General features: G+C 36.0%; 1 protein-coding gene across 5 annotated transcripts in view; it reads right to left on the reverse strand.

The window, feature by feature from the left end:
• Positions 1 to 1,258: 1,258 nt before the first annotated feature.
• The window catches only part of LOC104364344 (golgin subfamily B member 1-like), a 45,939-nt gene continuing 35,779 nt past the window's right edge, over positions 1,259 to 11,418 (reverse strand). For all 5 annotated transcript variants that reach the window (XM_042784935.1, XM_042784934.1, XM_042784936.1 and 2 more), the window contains 8 exons: positions 11,197 to 11,348; positions 9,512 to 9,671; positions 6,621 to 6,773; positions 5,339 to 5,506; positions 4,320 to 4,417; positions 3,834 to 3,962; positions 2,868 to 2,982; positions 1,259 to 2,056 (listed from right to left, as the gene is read on the reverse strand). In XM_042784935.1, coding sequence (XP_042640869.1) covers positions 1,898 to 2,056; positions 2,868 to 2,982; positions 3,834 to 3,962; positions 4,320 to 4,417; positions 5,339 to 5,506; positions 6,621 to 6,773; positions 9,512 to 9,671; positions 11,197 to 11,348 — 1,134 coding nt within the window. In that variant the 3' untranslated portion in view covers positions 1,259 to 1,897. The remainder of the gene's footprint in view (positions 2,057 to 2,867; positions 2,983 to 3,833; positions 3,963 to 4,319; positions 4,418 to 5,338; positions 5,507 to 6,620; positions 6,774 to 9,511; positions 9,672 to 11,196; positions 11,349 to 11,418) is intronic.

The following is an 11,418-nucleotide window of genomic DNA, read 5'->3' on the forward strand; positions in this document are numbered from 1 at the left end:
GTTGTATTTGGGAAGCATTCTGCTTCCTTATAACACAATTAGCTGAGAATAGCTCATTATCATTCTGTTAACACCTATCTTCAAGCTGTAAAGGGATGAGACTTACCATGTACAGTACTCCTGTTTCAACTGTACCTGGTGCTTGTTTGTGTGGTGCAACACTGAAAATAGCTGACTTATCTCAGTACTGGGGTGACACTGTGGCTCAAAACAGGGACTGAATCAGCAATCAGCCATCCAAAAGAGATGAGCCACTACCATTTAATAATAAAACAAACAAAAAAAATTACATTGCAATATATTGGATTTATATAGAAACTCAGACCTTTACTAGACTAAGAAATATTAAACAACCATCAAAAGAAGAAAGCTTACAGGATTTACCTACAGTGGTAACTACAACTGGCAGTGTTTCCTATTCCACATGAGAAAAAACAAGTGATGCAGAACATCAGGTGCAATTTGGTAAATGTTAACTCTGCAAACATAAATGCCAACCGATCTCTCTTTCTCATCTGTCACAGGACTGCACAGCCAACCTTGTATACAAGAACCCTTGCACCTTAAGCAGATAATTCACTTCACTAACATCTCTTCAGTCAGCCTTGTATCTGCCCATCAGTAAAACTGATGGAATCCTATTTCCAGACTCATTAAGTTTTACTTTTCCCCACAAGATTTTTAGGATTTTAGCCTAGCAGACAGAAAATCAAAACAGCTACTACTTTTCTGTGGCTTTATGTCTACTCCTTTACACTCAGCTTGCCTGGATTTTACCTTCATTTTATTCAGAGAACAAACACCAACAAACAACACCACAGAGTGTAAAAACAACCTTCCAGCTTCCAGTGGCCACAGTCTTTACAAATATGCTACTTTTTGAATGTGACAAATAGATGTGCAATTTCAGACAACACTTCAACAAAACATGGATGTATTAATATGCAATGTGTAACGCTGTTACATGTCTACAGAAACTGTATGCAAATCTTGCTTCTTATCGCCTCTTAGTTGAACATGTACCCTTTATTCATCTGTACCTTGAAGCCCAGACATGTAAAATATGTGAAGTTATGTCTTTATAAGCTTGAATTTCATGTGTTGAGCAGCTGAATAACATTTTCCCCCAAAGACAGGCTGTAATTAAACCCATCAAGACAAGAAGCGCAAGGGAATTAAAAATTAAAACAAACACAAGAAAAGTTACAGAAATCACACCTTTAAACAACTGTAAAGGAATAGAAGTTGAAGACATTTCTTCATCTCAATTCTGAATCTTTAATCATCGGCTCACCTCATTACCACATACATATCTGTGCACCTTGTCATAGCCATTACAAACTGTATGGCCAAAGAACAACCTTCTTAATTCTTTTACTTTCAGCCAAAAAGAAAAAACAAACAAACAAAAAAAAAAAAACCCAAACTGAAAAATCCAGTAGTTCTTACTTTATTGCACTCTATAAAACTTCTTGTTATAATCAAGAAGCCAATAAACAGTAATAGCTGAATATTCCTTTAAAATTTATAGTTTAAGTCTTAAAATAAAATTTGTATAGAAAAGATATCATTTACAACCCATTCAGTAGTAATCATTATGTACTCACAAACGATATTAAATAACTTGTATGCAGCAGTTTCTTTATAGGGCAGAGGGGAATATTTTCTCCTTAGCAAATATAATATTCCACTGTTAAAGAGCAATTCAAGTCAACTTTGGAGCAACTGTGATATACACACATTTCTTTTAAGAAGCTCAAGATTGATGTAGTGTAACAAGAATATATACAACTGTGTCCAGTGCATAGCTTAACAGCAGCATGTGAAAAGTCTATTATCTTGAATTGGCACACCATTACCTACAGGGAAATAATTTACCCAGAAAAATGCAGTGTATTCAGATAACACCAGTGAGGCACAGTAAAACAACAAGATGTAGTGTAACTAGGTATGTGAGGAATAAATAGCGGGATTTTGCTCTGGAGGTCAGCAGCTTAGAACAGTAAAGGCTTCGCCCTCGAAGCCATCTGCGGAAGGAAAGCGCTCCTCCTTTCATCTGGTTAGGAAAGAAAATACAGCAAGTAAGTAATTCATGAATACAAATGAAAAGAAGCTCCACTGTAACTTCGATTTCTGAGGCACTATAAAACTTTTGCCTCTGACGCAGCAATGGATGCTGCAGCACAGGCTGTAAGCATGAATGATTTAAAGGTCAAAGAAAACAGCCTTAAAAAAAGGTGAGAGGAGTGGATACAATGTATTTGTGTATTGTGTAATTATATATACATACTAGAGATGAAAATGCATAATTATATGCATACACGTTTTATGTAATGGCTATATGTGTAATATAAATATGATTACTCACATTTTAATTTGGACATATGTAATGTGTTCTATGGCATGGTTTACACAGCTGCCTGTACTTGACTCACCATCCACAGCCCAAACAGAAAGAAATTAAGGACACTTTTTCAGTAAAATGTAGCTTCAGTAGTAGTTAGCTACTTTGAATGGCTGCCTCTGCGGCCCACCCATCCTCATGATACATAACACAATAAAAGAGTACTTCACAGTCAGCTTTTCAGAGGCAAGGTGAATTAGACAAGTAGGTGCCTCATGCCAGTGTTGACTGTATGAAGAGGACAACCCCAAATCAGTGACTTTCAGTCACCCAGAAGGGAAATCTGCACTCCAAGAATGAGTGAAAGGAATAACAGAGGGAAGACAGAAAAAAGAAAGGGATATAGCATGAAGGAGATGATGAGCTGTGCCATCGTCAATCTAGTCTGCAACTAGTAGCGTACAATTTGCACACCACTTAAGTAGTTTATAATTCGGGGTTCTAAAAGCTTTCATTTACTTACCTTTCGCACAATAACATGTTCACTAGGATCAATGATTAAGGCTTCCCTTTCCTCCTCAGTTTCCATGTGAACAGTGTATTCACTAGGTGCAGACCTGTAACTGCTTACTTCAAATCTAGAGAAAAATTAAAGGAAGACAATGAAGTACTAAATTATCTCATCTTTTAAAGTGCTGAATTCACATAAGAAACATTATTTTGTATACTGACATTACCGGGGGAAAGCCCCCACAAAAAGCAGTAAGAGACTTAGTTTATGTTGCCAGGTCTTTTTCAGTCCCTATTTATAATCTGCTCTCAAGGTGTTCCATTTATTCAGAATAACCCCCATCATCGCTAGCTGATTGAATAATGATTTTCAGATGATGGTAGTGATGGACACTTTATGTAGGCAGATGGATAATGGTATTTTAAATCTAAACAGTGGCTGTGCTAAAGCTGTTAGGTGTGACATTTGTTTTTCTAACTTGGAAAAAATGAAATATCACTGATTACTGAGTCCAACATCTGAAGCAAGAAATTAAATCAAGACAACAAAATAATCCCAAAGCCCCTAACATCTTCTTGATCCACAGAGTTAAAACTAGCTTTTTAACACAGTTACACTTGCATTTCCATTGCTTCAGGTACTGTGGACTCACAAACAGGTTCTATTATTTGTTTGTTCTGTTTGTTCTATTATTTGCTCAGATATCTAACACCCATAGGAGAACCTATCACTAATCTCACTAAAATGAAAAGGCAAACAAAAAATCTGACACTCCTTTTTCCAGTTCTGTAGTACACTTTGCATTTACTCCAGACAGAGTGTAAATGAAAACCTCACCATGCATTTGTCCAAGGGGAAGCAGAAGAAAAGATGGCTTTGGTTCTCTGATCTTGCAATTTATTTAGAAGAAATACGTTTTACAGATGCTTTTCTTTCAAAAGAAAACAACCCCATGTTTTACAGACAGGATCACTTTACCTGTGCTCCTCAGAGAGTCCAAGAGCCTCTTCTGCAGCTTCTCTCCTCCTCTTCTCTTCTGACAGTGTTTCTGTCAGCTGCGAGAGCACCTGCTGCACTGAATCATATTGTTGCTCAGTCTCTGCAAGCCTATGACAAAATGAAATCCAAAATCAATATTTTAAGTACTTAAAGAATTACTTTCTTGTTCTTTTTTATTAAGGAATATTCTTTGTGATAAAGGGTTAAGCATGATAAGACTAAAGTATGAGATGCTTTAGATTAGATATTGAAATAAAGGCACCAATAAGTATGTATCTTTACAAAAACAATCCACAATTAGTACCAGATGATAACAATTCAAGAATGATTAATTTAATCTACTATAAATCCACTTCTTCCCCTTTTCCCCCAAAATGCCCTAGAGGGATAGAAAAGCATTACTTTTGCACTTACAACACACCTATCAGGAAAACAATATCACTAATACATGCTCTCAGTCCTGACCTTTTTCTGAGTTCATTTAGCTCCATATTGTCGATTTCAACAATAACTGCAGATCTTTCCTGGGGTGCTCCAGGGGGAACTTCTGCTCTAGTTTGATCCTAGAAAATATTAAAAAGGGAAAAAAAAAGCCAGTCACCATTTTTCTAATCGCTAAAAATTTTATTTCAATTAAAGTAGCCATAAGCATCACAAAGCTGTGGAACAAACAACTCTTTGTCCCATTTAATCTTTTAATTTCTGAAGCTGCAATTTTCAGAACCTGTTTTCTAACAGAAAGTCGATGAAGAATACTGCCTGTGTGTGCTGCAGGACTTGAAGGATGTGTGTACGCTGCATAGCACAGCAATCTCTCAACAACTTCTGAAGTGAAAGAAATACATCCACACATCCACGGAGTAATATAGCACTGACCACAGTTTCATAAGTAATGCAGCTAATTCCTTTATTTTTCAGTTTACAGTTCTCCCTGTTTGTGTTTTTTTCTGTTTATGGAAGAGTAAGGGTTGGTTTATATATGTATCCATATGATATTTCAGGGTATTATATTAATTGATTGCTACTGAATAATCAAGGCAGCACAGGATAACTTTTTTAAAAAAAGAAGAGACCGCAGAGGAATAAGCTTACAGCTGCATATGAAGGGTTGGCAAAGGGTACTGAATTGCTGAACTGGTGGCATAGATCTCACTTTTGAAAATATTACTCAAACACCTTGCAAAATGATTCATGACCCATGTGAAATTATCACTAAACTTTGCTAAGTGATTATCCAATTAACTCTGCCAGCTGTAGACCAATTCAAAAAAGATGATAGTTCATGACAAAAAAAATCATGTACAGCTTCCTTAAGTGAAAAGTAACATAAAAACTACTTTACAACAATAAAGGCAGTTATCTTCAGCACATCATGGGCTAGCAAAAGTACTAAATCAGTACAAGTAGTATTTACTTTATTTTTAGCCTGAAAACCAGAAAAGCATAAGCACAGGAGAAAAAAACACTTCCATAAATTTGTTTACCTGAACAGTGCCTTGGAAAGATGCCACTTGCATTGTCTGGTATTCCCTCTCCAGTCTTAAATAACGATTTTGCAAGTCAGTGTAACGGAGCTGGTTATCCCTTAGGGTCTGCGAAAGAGTCTTCAACTGGGCAGACAAGACAGCATTCTCTTCTGCCGACTGCACAACCTGAAAGAAATTAACATTTAAGTAAAAATCAGGAATTATCTCCTCCAAGAAATTGAGACATCCTGTTGAAAACAACTGAGCACTAGTTTCAAAGTAGCATCAACTTTTTGGCAAGGTCAGTAGTTTGGTAAGATTTAGCCAGTTGTTTTGTGAGCAGAAGTAACAAAACCTGAGTATTGACTTCCTCTCTCATCAATATGTCCAAAGCAGAAACTCAGGGTTTTAAACCCCATTGCCTTCCTCCCCATGTTTGTTATGATATCACCACCCAGCAAAAGACATATGTACTTGCTACTTCAAGACAATCCATATAGCCAAATAAGCCTGATAGCATAAACAGGTTCACCAGGCAGTCCAGGAATGCTCAGCAGTCAAGTTTTTAATCTTTTCAAAAAAACAGACCATAATTTGTGTCTCCACATGTTACCCAAACACTCATCTTCACTTGTGGGAGCTTGAGATTTCTACACCTGTTTCAAAGTTTGGTTAAAATTGTTTTATGTTTATAAAATGTTAGGGTGAAGAAGTGAAAACAGACACAATGACAGATGAAAGGTAACAATAAACATAATTTGCTTTGGATACCAGACAACACACAGAGTGATAAACTTTAAGGGGATTTCCAAGAATATTTAAAAACTTTTGCAAACAAAACTGAAGACAAACACACATGTGCATGTTGATATACACTCTTACCATCTTAACAGCCACAAGTGTTCATCTGAAATTTGTAAGTAAACATTTTTGAGGTATTTAAAATTTGGTATGAAATAGCTAAAATCTTGTTCCAGCTAGGACAGACGCTTGTTTCTGTCTACAATGAAAAAATGTTTTGAGCAGAAATTCAGCAGTGCCCCATCAATCTCTTCAGAATGCAAATTCCAATAAATCTCTCAGCCAAATAACAAGTCAGGAAAGCCTGACAGAAAGATAACACTGACATTTAGTTTGCAGTTTCTACTCTGAGCCAACAGGGTTGTTTTGAATAATTTAAGTTTTAAAGCAAACTAACTTCCAAGCATACAAGACACCGCCAATTTAGCAATACTTCTATGTTGATACTAGCTCAGATTTACATGAGCCATTTAGGATCAGAGTGGTTGTTCTAAGTTACCTTTGAATTAATCTGCTGAAAATGCAGATCCTTCTGGTGCATCTCCTGAAGACAGCGCTGCAGTTCATTTTGAAGCTGATTCTTCTCAGCTAAGACATGTTTGATCTCTTCTGGTGTATCTGCACTTCCAGCGAGGGAGGCAGTTTCTAAAACCTTAAAAAGTATTAGCATACTCAGGGTAAATGGTACTGGAGTTCTCTAAATAATATACAACTCTGATGCTAAATACATTAATAATTGCCTTTTCACAAGATCATGTCAATCTCACAAGTCAATACCACATTTGAAAGAGACTTTATTTAAAAAAAATAAAAATCAAAAAACTTCTACTTGGTATTTTCAATCCAAATACGTCAATTAAAAAAAAAAAAAAAAATTACCATGAAAAGGCAATCTAACTTAACATTTAACTGCAAATAATGTGAAGCAAAAAAAAAAAAAAAAAGAAGGGAAAATAGAAAAAGCCAGATGAACATAAAACATCAACACCTTTCAAAAATTATTTTCAAATTAATAATGTATGGTAGTCATGACTTGTAGAAGAACAGCTATTTTGCAAAAACTAATTAAAAGCTCAAAGTCCATTTTGGAAAAAAAAAATGAAACAAAACACCCAACTTTATCAGTGATTCACAGCTTTGGCCTTTATCTCTGGCAGGTGAAAATTTTGATGCTAATTTCCAATAACGAAGGAAAGTGTACCATCTCTAATGCTTTAAGGAATCTATTTTCCTATACAATCACGAAATAAAAGACTCCTATCACATAAAATATTCCATAACCCAACAGACATTACTGTTCAATAGCTTGTACTCATGATTTTAATCACAGAAAATGAACAGTATATGAGACACAAACCTGACCAACTACAACATTGTTTTTAATGAAATTAAAAGGAATACGGTTTACTTCCTTTGGCACAGAAACGGCATATAAGAATATTATTCTAAAGTAACACTATCCTTGAACCTTTAATGATAGACTATAAAGTAGACAGCAATTACCAGACCGGGTCTTGGCTGCTGTCTTTCTAAATCTAGTATTTCGTTCCTGGCAGAAGCCAACTCCAGCTGCTTCAGAGGAAGGGCAAGAACACTTCCATGAGGCACATCTCTCCCTTCTTCCCCCAATTAGGTTCTATTCTAATCTGCAGTGATTAGATACTGATTTAGGCTCTGAAGAATGAACTTTATTAAATCTTTAGACTTTGTTAGCACCAAGTATACAAATTCTGAAAACTGTTGTCAATGTAAACTAACAAGTTCTTTTCCAATCCTCTTAAAAACTGTGTCCCTGAAAGTAGCTTGCAGCTATACCTGAAAAAATGTTCACATTACATGAAAGAGCAGATCCTTCTACTAGTTTGTATTTGTGACTGAATGTCCCCTATTCTGGGTTTACAAGAAGTGAGAGCATAGATTCTCATCTCACTTACATCCCATGGTATTAGGGTGGGGGTTTTTCCTCTCATTTATTTCTTTCTTAATGTAAATAATCTCAATCTTTTCTGAATTTTCTTCTTAGAAGTTCTTCTATACCACGGTTTCCATCTCCTTCCTTTGAAACTTCTTTTGGTATCGCAGTGCAAAATTTTGTGAAGCTCAGGTGAAGTGCACTACAAATTATTTACAGTGAAGAATTATGTTTTCTGTGCCACTTTTCCTACTATTTCTTCAGCATCCAAATATCATATTTAGACTAGTTTTGTAAAAATAATATATATACAAGTCATCTTGTTTTTATGTGTTCCCCCAATATATTTACATCAGCTACCCAATTCTAAAATTGGATTTTAAAAGAATGTTAATGTCTCAAAAAATTATGATGCTTCTATACTTAGTGAAACAACCACTGAAGCGGGGAGACAGATCCAGCTTGATATTATCTATTGAGAGTAAAAGAAATAGGTAGAACACAGATGTAGTACAGGTTGGCTGGCAGGGGATTAAGACAATCAGCATGCAAGGACTCGGTGACAATAAATACACTGTTGGCATCCCACAAGTAGTAGTACAGCATCCTGTTCTCTTCCAAACAAGTACATTACGGGAACAAGTAATGACACCGGTGTTGTTATAGTGTGAACAATAAGAGACTCGCGATAGATACAAAATTGGCAAAAGAAGCCAGAATTATATTCCCACTTACGGACCTAACATTTGCCTGGAAGTTCCCTATCCTCTGCTTGAGTTGAAAGAATTAACAGAAATCTGTAAAATGGACTAGTTCTTTTTTCCCCTTTACAATATGTCTCTCCTTACCAGCACCCAGTCTGCTGCTGAACCATGCCTGGAGCTTTTTTTTTATTTGTTTGGGTTTTCTTCTTAAATATTGGGGTATTGTCATTTTAGATTCTGGATTTAAATTAACCTAAAACAGTAACTTACACAATTACTTAAGTAATCTACTAACATTACATTGTAAGTTATTTGATGCCCAGTTGCTAAACACAGCAAATTGTTACTCCTTTCTGACTAAGATACAGTAACCAGTATTGGTTCATGACTTTCACCTTTTGCTTCACAACTATTTAATTTCTTTATGAAAACGATTTCTGAGTTTTTAACCATTAATATACATCACATCAGCAAGTTCTCTGTTATTTTATCAATATATGAGAAACTCACATTTTTTCTTTGCTTAAAAGAAGTTGATCGATATATCAGACTCCATTAAAAAGCGGGTTTAACAATTGCAACTCAATTGCTTAGAATAGCTGTAACTTCCTGATATGACCCCAGACAACACTGACAAACAGGTAATGCACTCATCAGCCTTCTATGCTTCACCATCATACGCTGTACAGTTCTCTCTTGGAAGCAGGCTGCAAATTTAATACGATAAACTGATGGAAGCAGATTCATGCCTCCCACTACATTTCATTGCTTTACCTTGACTGGGTAATTGCTGCCAGCGGAGACTGATTTCTTAACGATCATGTCTTGTTGCAGCTTCTGTAGTTCTGCAATCTGTCCGTCTTTCTCAGCAACTGTGATTTGATACTGATTTCGCAGAGCCTGGGACTCAGAAAGGAGGAGGCTTTTTTCCATTCTGAACATAAAATATTAGACTAGATGTTAAATGGTGATATACTGCGTACAAGTCAATGAATGGATAAAGCTGTACTTACTGTTATTTCTGAAATAAATAATGTTATTTTTAGAACAGTTATATGCAAATATGGAGCACTGTATGAACATTCTCAATACATCAGTTTAAAGATATCTGCTAAAAAAAATAAAATCCAGGAAATTAATAAAATCCAGAAAATAAATCCAGGAAATTGATAACATCACATTTGCTTCATTGGCCTGGAGACAAGAGAAGTTCATTGGCTGTAACATCTGTTAATGTAATAAATACTTCATGAATAAGGTTGAGCAAAGCAACTCTAGGTTGCAGCTGTGTAGAACACTGCTCGAGACAGCCAGTCTCTGCACTCCAACTACACAAGTGTGAAAAGAAATACGCTACACTCAGGACACCTGAATAAGCAAACATGCCACATCTCCAGAAACTGCTATCCCACACAGGCAATATCACAAAGGGCATTAAAGTAACTTAAACCCTTTAGAATTCAGTTCAATATATGACTGGGGGGGAAAAAATGGAGAAAACCAGTGAACAGCATGAGTAGTGTAAGTCTACAAGTTAGAATGAGGTCTGAATACTTCATGCTAACTTGCTTGCATTTGCAAAGGTAAACGTGGGGCTGTCCTTTTGATTTACAACTCTTACCCCAAGAGCTGCTAGTATAAAACATGTATCATCTTACACAGACTTTAGAGATCTAGAAATTGCATTACATACAATAAAATGCAGTAAGGCACTAGGATACTGCCTCCTGGCCTCAAATTCAAACAAAATTATCTCCATTGAACTGATCGTAGCATGCTGTCACACTTCAATCACCTGCACAAGTTTAGAAGCTTGAACAACAGCAGTCTAAGACGACCATATCCTGATCTGCCTCCACTGAGTGCCACTTAAAAATGCCCACTTGCCTTCTCTGAAGTAGACCTTATGAGGCATTCACAGAACTAGGCCCAAGGTGTCACATTATTCAGTCATCACAAATGATGCAAGGTGTGAACAGTGCTGAAGGGGACTCTTGGATCTACAAAACTGCTCACATATAAAATGAATTTAATTTTCAATAAGTAGTTGGTCCAAATATGCAACACCTCAGATGTTTTTTTTAAAAAGAGATTGGGGACAGAAACGTTCAGCCATATCAACTGTTACTCTAAGAAGAGAATATGATACCAATCATTGAAATAAGAGTCTTAAACTCTAGTTCCGTATATCCAAGTCACCAACAGAACAGCAAACATTCAAGTAAGACTGTTTGAAACTTTACATGAACCAAGAGACCATTACATAAAGATACAACGATAAGCAGTGAACAAAGACAACCCTGTGGAAGTTGACTTTGCACATTACAGAAATATTCTTATCTCACTTCCTGCTAAACTATACAGAATTTTAGTTTTGTGTCAGTTTTATGTCATGCTGTGAAGTCGCTGAAGAATTCTGAACAAAAGCTGCACGTATGCTGTAATTTTAACATTTATACCTTAATCCAGCAAGCTCATTCTGGTATGATGCAATTTCTCTCTCGGTTTCTGCTTGGAAGGCTTTTGTTTGATGCAATGCCTTCTCCAAATCATCAACCTTGATCTTCAGTTTTGATATTTCAACAGCTGCAAGGCTGGCTCCTTCTTTAGCCTACATTTAATAAACATGATTAGTGAACTGGAATGAAAACTATATGGTTTAAGTTTTATTAGTGCTAGAA

The sequence above is a fragment of the Tyto alba genome, unplaced genomic scaffold (genome assembly GCF_018691265.1).
Source record: "Tyto alba isolate M040663 unplaced genomic scaffold, T.alba_DEE_v4.0 Super-Scaffold_8, whole genome shotgun sequence".
Classification (NCBI taxonomy): domain Eukaryota; kingdom Metazoa; phylum Chordata; class Aves; order Strigiformes; family Tytonidae; genus Tyto; species Tyto alba.